This window comes from Zerene cesonia, chromosome 1, assembly GCF_012273895.1.
Source record: "Zerene cesonia ecotype Mississippi chromosome 1, Zerene_cesonia_1.1, whole genome shotgun sequence".
Classification (NCBI taxonomy): Eukaryota; Metazoa; Arthropoda; class Insecta; order Lepidoptera; family Pieridae; genus Zerene; species Zerene cesonia.
In genome coordinates, this window is record NC_052102.1 from 3486943 (window position 1) to 3506789 (window position 19847).

Below are 19847 nucleotides of genomic sequence, written 5' to 3' on the forward strand. Positions count from 1 at the left end.
ATTCGAAATTCAAATGTAATATTTTTTTATAATTAAGTGTAACAGTATTTATGGCCAGACTAAGTATATATATAAATATGCACCGATTTTAAAAACACAATATTGCTAATCCCGAAACGTCACTTTTATCACACGAAATCTTGAACTCGAAGGCTTGACATGTAATGTGCAGCATGCAATACGAGATATGAAAGAAAATAAAATATACATATTTTTTACAAACCAAGACTGCACGCTATAAAACTGTATGCTAATTTAAATTGATTTTATCACAAATGGCTGCAATGTTAAGTTTTAACATAATATAATACAAATTGTATTTACTACTATAACATAATAATCGATGGGGTAATGAACACAAATATTCCTATTTGAAATTTAACGTTCGAAAATAGTCATCAAAATATAAATGATTAAACATTATAGCTAACATTTAACCATTTTTTTCCTCAAGCATTAAAAAAACTGACATCATTTAATTTTTCGCCTCTTGAAATATCAATTGCATCGAAAAGCATGCTATTCGAAAATGCATATTGAAAATTAAGATAACAATATAATAATGTTACAGTTTGTCGTTACAACTCGTTTTCCCTAGTTAAAACTATTTTTATGCCTTTCTTAAATACTAACGCTCAACAATTGATACTATATCGGAACTGTTTTATAAACCGAACTGCGGAGGAGGTAGATGCCCTACCCGCTTCGGTCTTTCCGGAAAAAAATAATCTGGACTTATTCAAAGAGAGAGTGAATATGCTCTATCTAGACAGGCATGCATATCCGGAGACAGCATCATTGCTTACCATCAGGTGGGTTGCAGTCAAATGCCCGTTTATCTCATTAAAAAAAATACACACCTTTAATATTTTAATATTCAACATAAGTATTAATTTGCGTATGTGCATATAAGTTGTTTTGAGCTCATTATATTGTAAACTTCTGAATACATTTGTGTTCTAAATATTTTATAATAATCGGTACTGACCTCTATTAATCCTTTGAAACGTTATTATAGAGTGAGATACGTGGGTCGTGTGCAGTTAACGACTTATGGCTTGAATTTTTAGCGCTCTTTCAACATAACACACATTGTTTTACCCGCTTAATTGCCACTTTATCGGTTTGTTAGTTAATTAAACTGTAGCAATCGTCACACGCAAGTTTGAAAAACCTATTATCAATATTTTGACTTTTATCATCATAACATAGGTCGGCTTTCGCTAAACTCTACATAATTTTCATTAAGACACAATCATTCTTGATATTTATATAACCAATGTATAAGCATTTTGAATCGCTAAAAATATTACAATGACGTTCAAATTGGCATTTATGTGAATATAAATCAATTTATATTTCTAATAATTAAGTTAATTTTGATTGCACTAGTAACCGCCCTGGTACAGTGGTTAGCGTATGAGCGTTACAACCTACGTGTATTAGGAATCGATCCCCGGTGGTATCTGATACAAGAAAAAAAATGATCTGACGTTAATTTGCTTATAATTGTTCTTTTCTACCAGATTCAAAAATAATAATAGGTCAATCATGAGAAATAAGAATAATTATTATTGTGCTATAGCCTATAGGTATACATATTTTTTAAGTTTGTATACATAAATAACTCAGAGAGTGATGCAGATTGGATGTAGCTAATATTCTTAAAAACGCCAGGGTTTAATCATAATAAAGAATGAAATTGATGCATTCAAATATAATAACAAACATATTAAAATTAGCATTTTCATACTTTAACTACACAGTTAGATACCTAATACACATTTGGGTTTCATTTTGGACTATAATTTAGTGATGCCGATCAATACCCATTCACTTTGGTATCTATATTCGATTCCTACAGTTACGTGACAGCAATCAACGTAGTAACGAAATAGAATCAATTATGTATTTTTTGATCTACCTATTATGCTCATGTCATACAAAAATATTATTTTATTGAATATCTATCTTTGAAATAAGGTTAAATAATAAAAAAAACGAAACGAAATAAATGTTATTGTAGGTTTTCCCGATGATATCGAATTATGCCTAAGCAAGGAGTCCCTTCTCATAAGGGTTGAATCATTTAAATTTATTATACTCACCGGAATTGAAGGGGAAATTAGGGACTGTACGCATGCGCCAAATACCTAAAATGTGTCAGGCTTACGGAGTGTATTTCTTTAACATGCTCCTTGCTGTTAGTGTATAATATATTATTGTTGAACATTTTTTACAAACAATTAGTCGGTTACAAGATATGAATGAGGACCACGTCGTTTACTCTCGAGGTAAGAATCATTGCATTTGTGAGGTTAGAAGGCCATGGAAAATCAATAATTTAATAACAGAAGACTAACTTATTTATTAATAATGTAACGTAATAACCCACGCAGATAAAATAATTCCATGAAATATTACTCGATAGCTTTTTAAAAGTTGTAAAGTTGTATTTAAAGTGATTTGTGTGTGTGATATTTACGATTGAAATGTATTAGATTTTGGGAATCTCTTTTCAGGTCCTGGCCCTACTCTTCCTGACACTCATTCCATGGCCGGGACCCTCTGTTTTCAAAATAACATGTTCTCGTGACAACTCGAAAATCGTAAGGAAAGTAATACAAAACAAATGGCTTCCGGTTTTAGAAAGGTTCCAGGTTAGTATTTACGATGATATGTATTTTGTGTCTATCACATTATGGTAGAGACATTTTTAAACTTTAAAGTAACGTGCTATTCATTTTACAGATTAATTTAGATTAAAATCATTAATTTTAATCTTCTTTAGGTAAAGTTACCTCTCGAATGTCCGTTTCACCCCGCACGGGACATCTTTGCACCTCAACATGCGGCCAAACTTCAACACCGCTCATCCCAGTGGACATGTGCTTTCTGCGGCAAATCCTTCTACGAAGAACGACACCTTGACGCGCACTTTGACCAGCGACATAAGACTCACATTAATAAGGCAAGACATTTAAATGCTTTTTGCCATCACGTATGTACCATTTTATCATTTTTAATCAATTGCGTACCCTATCTAAGCGTAGCAAATACAAAGAAAAAAAAAAAATTTATAATGTGAGTAAAGAAGTTTACCCTTTGCATTTTCATTGAAGTCATGTAATAATAAGTAGAGGAACCTAATGAGTAATTTCTTTACAGGCCGAAGATGCAGTATGTTTAGCAGATTACTGTGATATAATGCGATGTCAGGTACTCATCGCACACGGGTTGCTAAGCGACGGCGTCGTACCCAGTACAGACGTGGAAGTATGGCAAGATCTGGAGTCAGCGAGAAAAGCCCTCGCACCAGCTGCTACTAGGAGTATCGCTAAAGTACCAAGCCGTCGTCGGCATAGAGCGAGGGCACCTCCGCCGATACCAGTACCTGACTGTCCACGAACAGAGGCGGATACACAAGAACCAGGTTGGTTGCCACTATTGTATGGTAATTTTGGTAATATTTAAAGAAGGTATATTATGCAAATTAAAAAAAGGAGCTTTTCCTACAAAATTATCCAACATATAAATTTCTGTTTAGCACGTGTTGATGTAAATAATCATTTTCTACTATAAATATTTCGATAAAAAATAGTTAGAACTATATCTAATTCTAAAAAACCACACGGAGGGCATCATCTTTCATATAAAAAAATTAATCAACAAAATCACCAGTTCACCCAATAGAAAGTTCTAAGGTAACAACCACAAAAAAATACATTCGAATTGAGAACCTCCTTTATTTTAGAGAACAGCGGTTGAAAATTCGAAATAACCGGACACCAAGCAAAAGTACTATTAACTACCAACTACATATAATGTTTTATATTTTTTATGAAGTAGAAACTCCAGAAGAAAAGAAAAGAGAAGAAAGCGACGGTGATACAAATCAAACGGCAGAACTATGTGACGCTGACACCGTTGAATCATCTCTGCCTCCGGACAGCCGGCAAAAGAGGCTTGCCGATTTACAGGCAGAGCGTGCTGCTTGCGACCCTAATAAACTTCAGGGCTTAAAGGTATTTTATAACATATATATAACGACATAATATAAAAAAAAGCTTAAAATAAAATTTACGATTTTTGAAAAATGATTCATCTCGTTATTTATAAACATTGCGTTTCACCTATGTAAATTGGTACGACAAAGTATTGAGAACATCCATTTCGACTAATTAACGTATATTTTTACATAAATGCGCTATTTTAAACGAATATATTTCTTAAAATAACTACTTTTCTAGGTCCGCTGTGAAAAGGTTGTGCATTCGTGTATCGCGACTCTTCTTTTACATTTAACACAACCCCAATTTACTGAACTTGAAGGTAATGTACAAACGAAAAGTTGCTTTCATCGAGTTAAATGACACATGCACCAGCTATTTAATTCACTTTGTAAATAGTATCATTGCAATGTACATAGTTTTGGAATACATATAAAAACTAACGTTTCAGAAGAGATGCAGCGCGCTGTTTGCTGGTACCTGAGTTGTGACCGTTACTGGGAGGACACGACGCCGGCTGCTCGAGCTTTTCCTTGGCCACTGTTGTTGGCACTGGCCACTGGACTTGCGCTAGCTTTATGCATGTGCTACTACATCATATGGATTGTATTTGAGTAAGTTATTGCCGTTCTAGGTTTACGTTTGGCCCGGTGCTTGGACGCGCACTAACTCATACAATATCGATCTGATATCTGATAATGAAAGAGCACAGTGGAGTTTAGTCGGTTTAGTTCACTATTCCAGTTCGACATAACCCAGTGTCTCTACGCCGAGGGCCTTACGAATGCGCAAAAGCATTTTATATTTAAAAAAACTTAATATAAACACCTACACTATCACTACCTACATAATTAATACACAGTGTGGCTTTTGCCATGATTTTGTTTGAAATGTTTTCTTTATTGCATAAAATTATCCCTTTGATCATCACTATTTAATGTTATATTACATGTAGCTCAGAAGAGGGTAGCATAGCGGGTAGCGCGTCTGTATCTATGACGACACACTCTTCGCCGGCTCGTGCCGAAAGGCTCGCGGGCGAGGACGCCATGTTGGATGACGAACACGACGACCATTATATTTACGTTACATACCCGCCCGAGCTGAAGCGGAGGCTGCTAGAAAGGTACGCTAAAAACATCACCCTGATCATACTCTCTCCGTATATTAGACAGACAAGGGTAGATTGAAGGTTCTCAGATATTTTTAATAATTAAATTAAAATGGGTAATGTAAAGATTAGAAGTGAAGTTTTATAATAAAATATGAATAAAATTATAATAGTAGCGGTATATGTTTCGGTCAATTTAGACAATCAAAGATAATAAAATCAAAACAACTAAAATTCAGTTATTTTCAGCTGATTGGGCATTTATGTACTAATTTTTTGGTCTAATTTGAACACTTGCTTCACTTAGATCTGGAATAGTATTCAGCATATTTATAACATACATACTTTATTAGATATTCTAAATACTCCTACGTTAAAAAATATTTGCATTTTACTTCAAGTCGTAAAATAATTATTGTTATTTTGTAGTGTGTGTTTTATCTACATTACGTTCTTTATAATTATATATGGTTGAGTGATAATAGATTTGTAATCAACATTGTAGTTAATTTATCATAGACGCATATGTAGATCTGAAATGAATCATTATTAATTAAAGATTGTTATTGTTTTAGCTGCTACAATAGAACGACTCGTCTTTGAGAAACGACCGCTCATCTAATTTCGTCGTGCATGGTTTTTAGTTAATAAATAGACATATTGGTATGTAGACATTAGAACAAAGACAGTCTGATTTAGCCAAATGTACCTAATGTAATCGTCTTCTGTGCCTTCATTTGATTTTATTTTGTATAATGTAACGTATTAAATTATGATGAATCTATAGTAAAACGTACTCCCTCCTACTACTGTTTAATTTATGTGATATTATATTATACTTACATTGTATCAAAACAGAACTATCTTTTTCTTATTCTTTATTCTCATTGCGCTCGCTAAGTTTCTTTTAATAATAATTAATAGAAAGCAAATGATAAGGTACAGAAAATGATTAAAGTCCAATACACAAATTGCTCGCACAATAGAATACTTATTTACCTAAATAGTTTAAAATCAAAACTTTTATAATGTAAATTTCATGTAATTTTTAAGTTTAGAGTTTGTAAAATTTTATTTAGAAGTAGTTTGCTTATTGAATAAAAATGGTGCCTATTTTGTATAAACATAGGGAAATGTAGCGTTCACTTTTTATAGGTACTAAATAGCTGTTTGTTTAAATAGTTTGTTTTTAATAAAAAACAAATGGGTTTGGCTTTGTATTTGTATAGTGTTATCGTTTAAAGCATTTGTAAACCTAATCAGTTAATTGACAAAATCAATACTGAGATACTTGATTAAAATTAACTACATTTCACGGAATCCTTTGTAATTAGTTTTTATCGGATTTGTTTAGTGTTATAATATATCTGCGATTACATCTTGTACCTGATAATTAAAACGCCATTTAAGAATTGTAAGCGTTTTAAAACACGAACGATTAGAATTAATATTTCAATGGCAATAAGACTCAGTCGTTCATTTGAAAACTTTTGTGCAATTATTAACTTTTTTTATTGTCTTTGATTGGATCGATGGCTTTTTTTTTTTTGATAATATTCTATATTTTTATTATTTAGGTAACAACATAGATGACTGAGCTATGTTTGTTATTATTATAAAAGCTTATTGTTATAATTTATTTACCTTTATGATTTTTATATTTATGAAAGATTTCAGAAAATATATGGACCTTCATAAATAAGTATAATGTGTTCTTATTTTGTTGATATAATGCTTCAATGAGACTGAAGAACTCATAAAGGATAGTGTTAAAATTTTAAGATAAAACGTACTTTTTAATTCACTTAATCTAAGATACTCATTGCACAGTTAGTTTATTTTAAAAATGTAATTTACGACGTTTGTTAAATAAAGTTCTGATTGACAATTGAGATGTTTTTATTCAGTGTAAAATTTATGGTACAGTCTTTACAAATAAGATTTTTAAAGTTCATCCTCCTAGCCGATACTATAAGTTAAAACGTAACAATATACAAATAGGCAGTGCGTGCAATTTAATTAATTTCATCCATATTTAACGCCCTTCCATCCCGAGTTTCCTTCCATCACGCATTTGCACCCGCATCCCGTGGGACAAGTATCGTGCTGCGCGAACCTGAAATAAATATTTTAACATTAATTATAGGATACGAGAGGAAATATACACCGGGTGTAATCAATAAGTGTTCACAGGCGATTATTTCGAAACTATTACAAATATAAATAAATTGGTTGTCTGTAGAGTCGGTTTACTGACGACAGCTGAACGTGACAACTGATTGTGCCTCTTTGTCACTCTGTTCTTGTTCTGCGCTCTCGTTTGCTCAAGCCTTAAAGGGAAAGCGAGGTAACGCCGCATGAGTCATGTTTTTTGGTGTGTGCAGCCGGCTCCATCGAATTATAAGACGTTGTCACGACAATACTTTAAACTGATATCGTAATAATAATGTAATTAAAGTACTTAAATGTAAAAATTTTTAGTTATTATTGTCTTATTTCTTATTAGGTAAAGTAGGTAAGTAAATTTAAAGTTTCTTGACATCTGTAATAGTTACGGTCTCTCGGAGCAGAGTAGGCGCAGTCGCAGTCGCAGTGCGCTGCGCGGGCACTCACCAGGCGAGCATGTGGCGCGCGTGGCCCGCGTGCGTGCAGAGCGCGCAGGCGACGGCGAGCCCGCGCACGCCGCGCGCGCACACGGCGCAGTGCAGCGCGAGGCGGCGGCACGCCGGGCAGGCGGCGCCGCGCGTGCTGCGCCCGCACCGCCCGCACCGCCCGCACTCCCACGACGCTTCGCCCTCGTACTGGATGTCGTACTTGCAACGCACTAACTTCATCACCTGATTTTTAGTACATAATAAATAAGTTCTTACTTTTATTGATTTCACGCGTGTAAAGATTTCTCAACGATTTAGTGCGATTTATTCATATTATCCAGACGATTCGAACATTATTTCAAATCACATATTTCTATAATCTAATCACATATATCGTTTTTTATTTCAAAAAGTAAAGGATTATTAACGCAAAATGAATTGGGAGGGATAAAAATTAAATAAATCTATAATTCCACTCCTTGGAAAATGCAAAGTACAACATTTTTAAATTTCCAAGTTCCAAAACTATATACATAAAGCCGTATTTTAAAAAGTTACAATTTACATTATTAATCTATATAGTATAAACTATTTCTCAATTCGATAAATTTCTGTGATTTTTCATGCAAAATATATCTTTTTAGAATTAATAATTACTCACCTCAGTGCGTTTATATAGCAATTGCCATCGATTGAGAACGTCCGCATACGTTCTCTTGAAACAATGGTACAGGTGTACAGTCGCTTCGTCGAGCACACACGCGGAATTCCTATCCGACTTCATCAGAGAGTAGTCCGTGTTCAAATTCTCCGCTTCAGAACATGAATTACTGCGCAGAATTATTGGGAGTGTCCAACCGTCAGCGCTTATTTCGCTGTATTGGTTTATTGTATTGTATGGTGACGTGTTATTGCCCTAAAACAACAGTTTCATTATATGATATTGAAGTAATAATACGCTATAGTAATACTAAAGTATACATTTTCTTATATTTTTTGAATAAACTGCTTTATATATATATTTTTTATAACTGTATCGTTTTTTTATTTTTCAAGTATTTATCTATTTATTTCTTTAGGACGACTAACAAAACATACACTTAAACATTATTAAACAAGAAAAATTAAGTAGAAGCATAAAAAATCTCTGCGATTTGCTCGCAAGTTTGATCTCTATTGATGGATTTATTTGTTACATGACTTACATAACTTGACGTACTAATAGAAGATTGGGAACTGGAACTGCTCGAGTCGTTGAATACGGCAAAAGCACAAGTTAGCATGGCCGCCATTTGTAGGTCCAATGCTTTGGCATAATGTGTTATTCTAAAAAAAGTTCAAACTTATATTTAATCAACATCTGTCTGACATAATACGCACTGACGATAAATGAATCAAATTACATATTAAATTTCTATTGTATTTATTTCAAAATCAATGAGTGCACCAATCATGGATTTCATTTATAGCTTATAGAAAAGAACTTTTATGTTTATGCCGCGGCGAAAACCAATATATAAAAAAAACTACAAATAACAATACTCACAGAGTTTGAAGTAAGTTACAGCACAGCGGATGACCCGCCCAGCCCATAGTCTCCTCGCTCGACAGAAGGTGGTCCACTGGCTGGACGTTTAGGGACTTCGCCACGAGCGCCGCGAGCGTCCAAGAGTGAGATAATTCCTCTTCGCCCTCATCGGCTGACACTTTGGCGTTGTGCTCACACATTTCTAACACAAAAAGAAAACAAATTTAAGATTTATAACGTAAAAATCATTTAATTCAATAGCTCAACTTTTATTCTAAAACTGTTAAATGAAAAATTAATTTAGAGGTTCTGATACGAAATATAAATTATATATAAAACAAATGTTTCGTGTGGTAATTGTGAATGAGGTTCACCATAAGATAATTTTGTAAATAGCTACAAGATTATATCCTATAAAGTATAGCATCTTAATCAATTATATAAGAATATTCCAGGTCTTTGTATCGATAATCTTTGAATGTATCAAAAAATTCAGGCAACGAATATAGCGCGATGCAAGTGATATAAAGTACTCCAGTATGGAAGCGTCCTAAGAGAATGACCTTTCTAAAATATCCATTACTAGCGGTCCGCCCGGCTTCGCCCGTGGTACATATATAGCCTATAGCCTTCCTCAATAAAAAGGCTTTCTAACGCTGAAAGAATTTTTCAAATTGGACCAGTAGTTCCTGAGATTAGTGCGTCCAAACAAACAAACAAACTCTTCAGCGTTATATTTTTAGTATAGATATAATGTAGTGATAAAATAGAACTTATACAACATACAACTTATGCAGAATCATTCAGAGATATTCAAACTGACTTACCTACTGGATTGTCGGCGTTGATAATATACTTTTCGGCAAGTGTTCTGTTGAGTGGGAACATACTGTCTGCTGAGTACAGGACGACGCGAGGCGATGAGTAGCCGGATATACTGCCGCGACTGCGCATACTACCCGCGCGGCGACTTTGAGCCTTCTGTGTATGCAATATGACTCGTATTTAATTACATTGTGTAACAGAAATATTTAATAGTGTTTTATATGATTTATTTTTCTTTTGAAAATATGTGTCTTTTCCTTCACAGCGTCGTGAAAAGAGTATAAGGTATAAGGAATAATTGCGTTTTCGCCCGTTTGTTTGTCCGCGAGTCAATAGAAAAGATATACCCATTGGAATGAGATACGTCTATGTCACTTTCCAGCATCCTCACTATCTTCACAGACAAAATTCATATCTTAAAAATTGCGACGATGCAACACAATTTCACATTTATAATATTAATAGAAAATTTACCTTCCTTGGGTTCTTCTTTCTATTTAAAAGGCTAATCCTTTTAAGAAATAAATAAATTGTTGCGAAAATGTATATTTACTTACCCAACGATCTTGAAAATAGAATGTAGTGATAGAATTCGACGCGTGTCTATGGTGCAATTGTGGAAAACCAGAGGCGTTTGTTGGCGAGGGAGTGGTAGTGGCGTGTGGTGACACAGAACTGTACCCGGCTCCAAACAGGCCTGGAGTCAGAGACAGGGACGACATAGACCTCGGCGTCCCACTCTCGTGTTTAAGAGACAAGCGCCGGGCGTTGGGTGGTCTATTGAATACGACTAGTGTGCTAACGCCGCACCATTTAGCACTGCATGTACGAGGGAATGGGATGCAAGAGTCACCTGCATTTTCACTCTCAGACTGACTTCTTTGGCTTGATTTCATTGAATCTGAATCATCGGACGACTTGACTGGAATCTGAAAAACATTTAGATTTTCCGGTGAATTATATGATAGTGTATACTATGAAAATTACGACAATAAGATATTTTTTAATAATTTCTTTAATTACCTCATCAATTGATGTTGCCAATGTTTTTAAACAGTACAGCAAGCATCTCTGCCCTTCTTTCTTCTTACGATACGCAGTTCTGTTGATAGCTTGCAATATTTTTATTGTGGTAGCACTATCCACATTCGTCCCCGACAACCATGAGAACTTGGGTATTGTTTGTTCAGTCACATTTCTCGGGAACGTAACTTGCAAGTTAGCAATGTATCCGTTGCGCTCTGAATGTATCTGACACGTCCGCGTTTCAATATTCATATCTGTTACTTCAATATTGGCCATTTCCCTTATGGATTCAAATTCTTCATCTATGGAGGTGGGTGTTTTATGTACAATTTTGTTCTGTAAATATATATTTTATTAAGCTAGATAGGTTAAACAGTTAGAATATTTTAATATTAAGAATGTGTTCAAAAAACTCAAATTGGGTTCTGGTTTGTGAGTGAGAGTTAAAAGATATGAATATTCTTGGTTGCCTGGTTGGTTAAATTGGAAATGGTCTTGTTGCTGTTACATGTACATTGTTCTGCCTTACTTTTATAATTTAGGGGTATGAAAAATAGATGTTGGCCGATTCTCAGATCTACCCGATATGCACAAAAAAATCATGAGAATCAATCCAGTAATTTTAGAGGAGTATGTATATATAGTAGTATAAATATTATATTGTTGTGTGTTTAGTTATACATCTCATTATTAAAACTATGTCAATGAATTACCACTTATCAAAATTAACTCACCATTTGAATTTCCTGACCTTTGTTATCATTCATTGAACTTATAGTAGATGCATAGCTTGCTGAAACAATTCGTTTTGCTTTATATTATTCAAAAGTAGAAAAATTATGCACTATACTCATGAACAACACAGTTTCAACTGACCACTATAAAACTAATAATAAACCTGCATTAGTCTTTCTCTGTCTGTCTTTGAAAAAGATCATGTAATGGGAAATTAATTTGAATATTACCTGAAAGGTATAATTGAGGTTCTTACGTCGAAGATTTCAAATACAAATCAGAATTTATCAATAGTAATCTTTGTTAAACAAATAGATTTTAATTAAAATGTAAAAAATTATATTTGTTTTCTTTACCATCACTAATGTTATCTTCCTCATTTTCCATATCATCAGGCAGAAAATGGGAACACATTTTTAGAAGAGAAGGATGCATAGTCCATATCCTAAGTGTTTGATCTCTTCCCCAAGTAATTAGTTGGTAGTTGGAAGGCAGAGTATTGGGCCTCCACACCATTGTCTGAACAGTATCAGTGTGGCCAGCCAGCCTATGAGTTAATGTGCCATCTATCCATATTCCAATGACACCAGCTTGTTCTACCCTGGGTAAACCTCCCCATCCCACACCAATTGTCAATAGCCCACTACCAAATGGAGTATAAATGGCTCTCCATACAGGAAAGTTAGTCATTATCACATTTTCTGGCCTTCTAGCATTATTGATATCAAAATATTTAATGCTTCCATCATGACTTGAAGTGACTAGTTGATATTCATGGTGAGGACTCCAATCCACTCCATGAATCTTACAAAGGTGTGCTGATATATAATGCAGAGGTGCTGAATTCTTACGATAATCCCAAACCTTAATATCTCCATCATGAGCAGTGGCAACTATATGTGAGGCTACTTTATTCCATTGCACTTGAGAAGCACCAGCTGTAATTGACAATAAAAACCATAAAATAGATTTAAAAATAATAAGGATTTACAAAATAAAATTTGTGAAGTAAATTATAAGCATTAGTTTTGATATATTTTAACTTTAAATTTAGAACATGACACAAGATAAACAATAAGAAATTTATAACTTACCAACAGCACAAAGTGACACTACTGGTTTCCTTGAATCTCTTAGATCCCATAAATGAGTAAATGTATCTATAGAACATGTGGCTATTAAATTGTGATCCTGTCGGTGGAAATGTGTGTCACTAACTACACGAGTGTGACCCTTCAATGAACATATACAAGTCAAGTCATTGCCTGCTCTCCATTCATATACATCTACACGCTGATTACTCTGGAACACAAAATAGAAATTCAAATCATTGTTGACCATATAGTTTAAGCTGTATGTTGTACTAAGGTTAAGGTTACATACTGCTATGGCACACAACTTTTGTCCCGGGTATGTCTGACACCATTCGGCACCTGCAGCATCGTATTTGCTATGTCGTGGATATTTTTTTATTATGTCCCCAGTATCATCATCAATAGTTAGCTGTTTAATTGCGAGCCATCTACGTCCAGCTAAAAGCACGTTATTCCCTGAATAATCAACAGACATAGCCGTGGCCTGCAATTCTCTGTATTCCCATTTCATGATCTCTGAACTCCAATGAACAGACATTTTTGTTGTACTATGAAACTAACTACATAATATAGAAAAATATCACAGCTAAGGTTTTTTATCATCAATTCTTTTTTAATATTATTTGTAAATAAACGCAAATCGGGAAACAAACATGACTTTGACGCATTTCTAGCACTACTGTCTGTTGTGGACTGTCAAATGTCAATTTACATACAATATGACATTCTAATCATTCAGCTGGTTGACAGTCGACCACCTTGCAATAGTTTTTATAAGTAACTGATTTTCGATAAAAAAAAACTTTCAAGAAGATGATCGATGTTATTTAATAATTTACAGTTACGCATGTGAAATATTAGGTATTAACTACTTAATACTTTACAGTCATGCACGTAATAAAATTGTATTTTCAAAAGCTTTTTTCTTTGCTGGTAATTGTTAGCTATAGGTAACAGCGGGTAATTTGACATTAGACATTGTATAAAATAATAAATTTTCAAAAATTTGAACATATTTTTATATTTATTTATTTCCTTTTATCAACCAAATAATACACGAAACAATTATAGTAACGTATTTTAATATGGGTCATATATATTTAAGTAGGCGTCTTTGTATTCTGAAAAGAAAAATATTTCCGCGAATTATCTTAGGTTTATTTTTCATCTATATTTATTGTGAATATCTCATTTATTATATTTCACAAATACAGGTATGCCCAGAATCTAGCCGAAAATACGGAATGTATCATCAATCATCATGTATTTCATTCAAGTTTCTTCTTTCAGTGTGTTTGGCCGAAACTCGAAAAAAACCATGCTAAAGATGTGGAACCCGTGTATGCCCTCGTCCTTGCAGATATTCATATGTTAGGTTCTCGAAATGGTCATTGGTTGGATAAGTGGAGAAGAGAGTGGCAAATGTATCGGGCATTTCAAACAGCCATGACTCTGCACAGACCAGAATTAGTATTTGTTTTAGGTACCTTTAAGTCAAGTACTGAATATGTATTTAATTAATCTTTATAAAACAAGCACTGAATTTCATAAACTTTTCCAGGTGATTTATTTGATGAAGGTAAATGGTGCTCTCAAAATGAGTTCAATGAGTATGTGGAGAGGTTTCATAATTTATTTGCAACACCTGAGGGTACCACATTATATACAGTTGTTGGAAATCATGATATTGGTTTTCATTATAAGTAATGATAAATATCAATTATAAATACTATTTATGCACTTCTTTAATAATTTATCACACATTAACCTTGCACAGACCTTTACAGCTTCTGTTTGAATTAATATTTTCTAGTATTTACATTTTTTTTTATTTTTACTTATTAATATGTTGAAAAATACTTATTTTCTATAATATGATATCTAATTGAACATTCTTTTCAGGATAACCCCACACTTAGCAAGTAGATTTGAGAACCAATTAAATGCACCACCTGTGAATTTAGTAAGCATTCGAGGAAACCATTTTGTTTTGATCAATTCTATGGCTATGGAGGGAGATGGATGTTCTCTATGTTCTCGGGCTATAGCAGAGATCAACAGAATTTCTGGTAGGTATTTATCTGAGCTATTTTATTTTTATTTATTTATAACAAAAAATCAGAATACATGTCCCATATTTGTTAGTAACAGAATAATAATGATAATTGTTTATCCTGCAAACAATTGAAGATAGTTTAAAAATATTTAATTTATAAATTGATAATGATGTGTTAGCTTCCAAGATCTGTTAGAAACCGCAGCAAGCAACTGGGATGCTTTACACAAAGCTGTGCTGTAAATGTGAAATCTACTTATTGTTTCATACAAAAATAAACAAATTGACTTTAAAGTTATTTTATTGCGGATAGAAAATATGATTATATGCAGTATAATAACTGATAATTGTATTGTACAAAAAAAAGGCCCTGAACACAAAAAGTGCCCTAAAAGCAATCACAAAAAATTTTAATTTAAAATATTTTTAGTAATGTTAAGCCAGGTCATGGTTTATTTTTGTATTGATTTCATCATTATTACTGCCATATAAGATATTGTTATGAAACTCTAAGATAAGTTAATGGTAAATAATTAGCTTAATGATAGATATTAAAATGGTGTGTTTCTAATGTGACTTATGAATGTGTGTGAATATTGAATTGAGGTCAAAAGTGTTTTTTCTAGATGTCTTAAAATGCAGCAGTGGCTCAGCACTTTGTAAAGGAAAGGCTAAAGTACCTAAATACAGCAGGCCAATATTAATGCAAGTATGTATGTCATTATAATTCTTATGTAATTATAGTTTTATTTAAATGCATTTTGTCATGCAAACTTTTTATAATTGTCTGTTCATTGAGGGTTGTTTAGGGCGGATGTTCACTGCAAAATCTATTTTATGAATAAAATGTTTAGGATTTTATTACAAATCATAAAGTACCTTTACATATTAACCTTACGCGTATACATAAATATAAACCCGCAATCGCAAAGTTAGTTTGATAATAACTACTAGCTGTGACCCGCGGTCGAAACCGCGTAAGTCCGTATCCCGTAGGAATATCGGTATAAAAAGTGCCTATGTGTTATTTCAGTTTTCCAGCTATCTACGAAGCAAATTTCATTGCAATCGGTTCAGTAGTTTTTGCGTGAAAGGGTAACAGACGCACGCATACATATGCATCCATCCTCACAAACTTTCGCATTTATAGTATTATTATTCGCCAATAGATGACTACTCAAACGCCTCAAAGTAAGTTTAAGTCGATAAAACACGTATATGACACTTTCTAAAAAAGATTCCTAGCTAGATCGATTTATCGCCCCCGAAACCCCCTATATACTAAATTTCATGAAAATCGTTAGAGCCGATTCCGAGATTCCAATTATATATATACAAGCATTGCTCGTTTAAAGGTATAAGATTGGGGCATCTGTGTAGACGATATTGTTTCAAACATTTGAAAAAATGCACAGCGCAAAAAAAAAAAAAAAAAAATCAAATCAATTTGCTTGATTTATTCTCAAATGTTTGATAAGACACAAGGAAGGTTTCTAAGGAGAGAATAAAGTTAAAAGAAAAAAGGGCCACGGTTAAAGCTGGGCCGGACCGCTAGAGATTTTTTATTTTAAAATCGACTTTCAAAAGATGCTTATGTGTCCTTCTGTTGCCTATGACAATTGAATTTCTAAACTAAACAAATAAGGCAACCAAATCGTGATATTTATATTTATTTCAGCTATTCTAAAAATATACGTAAATGCCACTCATTATATCGGAACGTAACTGGTTTTCGACCTGATTTCCCTAGTGTAATAATTAAAAGTTCACAATTATATATTGATCTGATATGATACACAGATGTTTTTGTTTAATCATCGATTAAGTATCTTGTCGGTGAAATCGGATCTCAATGAATGATTATGATCATTGACATTTGAGGTCATCTAGCGGCCTAATAGATGTTGTATAGTTTTACGATATATCTAGGTTAGGAATATATAGGATTAAGATGAGATTAAGAGGTTGATCTTTAAAAAAAATTAAAAGGATAAATCACGTGTGGTGCTTTTTTTTTATTTTCTGTTTAAGATTTGATGAGATTTGACCCACCCCCTCTCCCTCTTAAACATCACATGTAATTTGATGGTCAGTCGGTTTTAAATAACTAATGCATAATAAAAGGTTTCGTTATTCGTGTTTGAATCATTATTTTAACGTTATTTAGATCATGATAACCTATTTTCGTAGATCGTATTAAAAAAGATGTATTGAGGAGGGATGGTCCTCTTCTTTCAACTTAATTTCTAGATTTTTAACCTAGCTCGTTACCAGTTACAACCATTTTGTTGATAATGAGGATTAACAAAGTGGCAAGTGTTTAAATAAAGTTCAATATTGTGCAGCTCACATATTTTGGGGTCGCTACAAAACACATTAAACAGTAATATCGAAATAAATAAGGCTTTAAAGCTTGTTACGTTATGATACGAGAATAAAGATATATGAATAATGCATTTCAGCATTACCCGCTGTATAGGGAATCAGATAGTATTTGCACAGAGCCCGATGCAGCGCCCTTACCGCTCCGGGATAATCTATTCGAGGAGCGTTGGGATTGTTTATCGAAGGAATCGACGGAATATTTAATAGAGAGCTTGTTGCCACGCGTGGCGTTTGGCGCTCACACACACCACAGCTGTTTGGTGCGGCACAGCTTCGTACCACGGCCCGATCATAAGATAGAGCTCGTTGAGTACACCGTGCCGTCGTTCTCGTGGCGGAATAGATTGGATCCGAAGTATTACTTGGTTAGTTTGTTTTGTGTTTTGTATCTGATTGATTTTGTCGTGAAATATAATTAGACTAGGGATATATTATGTGTATTTATTCGGTTATATTATTCCATTACATTGCGTCTTTAAATTGTTTTTTTTTTTAAATATGATTTTCTGTAAAAGTACTATTGTAGCAGAATACGAGTTGTAACTCGTAGTTTCTCGATTTACATTATTAGTCTAATAATTTGTTCTTATAGAGGTCTTATAAAATACTATGTATCATACCTATTCACACAAGGTGGCATGTCTAATATTCCGCGGGCCGCGGTTGTAATAGAAACGGTGTGTATTTCAGCTGACCGTAACCCCGGACGAGGTGAAGCTGGCCAAGTGCGAGTTGCCGCGCGAATGGACGATCCAGGTCACGGCCTTGCTACTGCTGCTCGTTCTGGCTGCGTATATACGCTGTTATAGTACTACTCGGAGAATTTTTTCACATATGTAAGTAGTTTTTGACAGTAGTATTTCGGTTCGGTTTGTAGTGGAATATAATATGTAAATTAAAAATATTATATAATACAATCTATACTAATAATGTAATTCGAATCGAAAAAATATTCTGTGTTATCTATTTATTCAACATTGAATTGAAGAATATCGTATGAAACGATACAATGTTTCAATATAATTTAATATTAAGAATAATTAAGTCTACGACGATGACGACGTTAAACTAGGTAGATATACATATATATACACATATTCTATCTCACGAAGGCGGTTTGTTCTAAATTGTGTGTGTAGATAAACGTACACATTATTTATGTGTGCGTAGCGCGTTGCGCAGGAAGCGGAGACTACCCCACAGGTGGGTTAGATAAGGCAGATAAGCCGCTCTAGGTTTACGCATGGCCTGGTGTAGGGCTGCTGTCGAGGGGTCTCGCACGCATTCCAACAAGCACCCGTGGACTCTTCACTAATGCGAATCCGATATCCGCAGGAATCCGATATAACCCACGGCCGCTTCTCCAATTTTAATTATTTTATGATTGAATTATTTATTACATGAAATCGTTTATATGTATATTTATATGTATTAATTGCGATAGAATGAATGTAATAAAAAATCGATTAATTATTAATATCATATAAGTAACTTCAACCGACTTTAAAAATAGAGAAGGTTATCAATTCGACTGTATTTTTTTGTATTTGTTACGTTTTTTAATAAAAAGCTGTTACCTCCCATGTGGATCCATTGAAATTTCATCTAGTTCTTAAAATTTTAAGGTGTTTTCGATTTTTGTTAAAAATTTAAGATCATTACTGGTTTATAACTATAGTAATTTAATATATATAATTAAAATAAAGTAAAAAAATCGTTTCAAAATAAAAATGGGATATAAAACAAAGTCTGTCTCTTTCTCAAATGTCTCAATCATTTCTTTTTTTGTCAGAGATTTTAAAGATAAAGTCGGCGAAGAAGTTATTTTATACAATAACATATACTTATATATACGGATATGTACTGAAAATAACCCAAAGAGAATGGTTAACCTTTTAAATATTATTACGTTTGAATAAGTTTACGAGCGCCACGATAGCAGAAAATGTGATATCAAATTAAATTTTTATTTTCCGTTTATGAATTGGTAGAATCAAGATGATAAGTTATCTACGGTTAGTCCAGTTACGTGCGGGTCATAGGTGAGAGCCGTGCACACTTATATATACTAGACGATTATTTGCAAATACATTATGATGACAAATATTGTATCTTTTGCTTCTTTTAGTGAGCTGTTCCATGACTTGCAATTATTACGTTCAAGATAAAAAGGCCTATTCACAAAGAAAAATAAAATTACATAATACATTTTAGTACACGTTTTGCGTGTCGTGTATCACCACCGTGTTCTAGAATAATAGGCTAGTTCACGAAGAGAGAATTGTTAATTTTTATATTTACTATTTATATATGAATGATGATTACTAGAAGTCTATAAAGCAGTTGGACTGTAGAGACTGAGAAGATTATATTGAGATATCCTTGAGGAAAAACAGATACATAATATTGTCAACCCATTAGTTGAATAACTGGACTTCCACCACGATTTATCTCACGTTTATCTAAAATTCATATAATGCAAT

General features: G+C 33.5%; 3 protein-coding genes across 5 annotated transcripts in view; 2 read left to right on the top strand and 1 right to left on the bottom strand.

The window, feature by feature from the left end:
- The first annotated feature begins 2215 nt into the window (after nucleotides 1–2215).
- On the top strand, nucleotides 2216–6921 carry LOC119829122. Of its 3 annotated transcripts, none has more exons than XM_038351535.1 (9): nucleotides 2216–2294; nucleotides 2523–2660; nucleotides 2792–2971; nucleotides 3169–3433; nucleotides 3847–4025; nucleotides 4251–4332; nucleotides 4465–4624; nucleotides 4966–5136; nucleotides 5697–6921. In XM_038351535.1, the coding sequence occupies exons 1-9, from the start codon at nucleotides 2268–2270 to the stop codon at nucleotides 5722–5724; spliced, it is 1230 nt and encodes a 409-aa protein (XP_038207463.1). In that variant the 5' UTR covers nucleotides 2216–2267; the 3' UTR covers nucleotides 5725–6921. The 3 variants fall into 3 exon arrangements, with proteins under 3 accessions (XP_038207463.1, XP_038207456.1, XP_038207448.1); XM_038351528.1 differs by having other exon boundaries at nucleotides 3850–4025; nucleotides 4462–4624; XM_038351520.1 differs by having other exon boundaries at nucleotides 4462–4624; nucleotides 5697–6920.
- A 95-nt stretch (nucleotides 6922–7016) lies between these two features.
- LOC119830626 (GATOR complex protein WDR59) lies at nucleotides 7017–13589 on the bottom strand. Its single transcript, XM_038353678.1, has 12 exons — nucleotides 13213–13589; nucleotides 12924–13131; nucleotides 12186–12767; nucleotides 11829–11887; nucleotides 11092–11430; nucleotides 10626–10997; nucleotides 10071–10224; nucleotides 9262–9445; nucleotides 8921–9041; nucleotides 8377–8631; nucleotides 7735–7958; nucleotides 7017–7237 (listed from the first exon to the last, which is right to left on the bottom strand). The coding sequence occupies exons 1-12, from the start codon at nucleotides 13459–13461 to the stop codon at nucleotides 7147–7149; spliced, it is 2838 nt and encodes a 945-aa protein (XP_038209606.1). The 5' UTR covers nucleotides 13462–13589; the 3' UTR covers nucleotides 7017–7146.
- Nucleotides 13590–13913: 324 nt separating this feature from the next.
- Nucleotides 13914–19847, top strand: part of LOC119829236 (metallophosphoesterase 1 homolog) — a 10310-nt gene continuing 4376 nt past the window's right edge. Inside the window, exons 1-7 of the mRNA XM_038351632.1 lie at nucleotides 13914–14137; nucleotides 14214–14406; nucleotides 14485–14626; nucleotides 14826–14992; nucleotides 15606–15688; nucleotides 17442–17729; nucleotides 18055–18200. Coding sequence (XP_038207560.1) covers nucleotides 14009–14137; nucleotides 14214–14406; nucleotides 14485–14626; nucleotides 14826–14992; nucleotides 15606–15688; nucleotides 17442–17729; nucleotides 18055–18200 — 1148 coding nt within the window. The 5' untranslated portion in view covers nucleotides 13914–14008. The remainder of the gene's footprint in view (nucleotides 14138–14213; nucleotides 14407–14484; nucleotides 14627–14825; nucleotides 14993–15605; nucleotides 15689–17441; nucleotides 17730–18054; nucleotides 18201–19847) is intronic.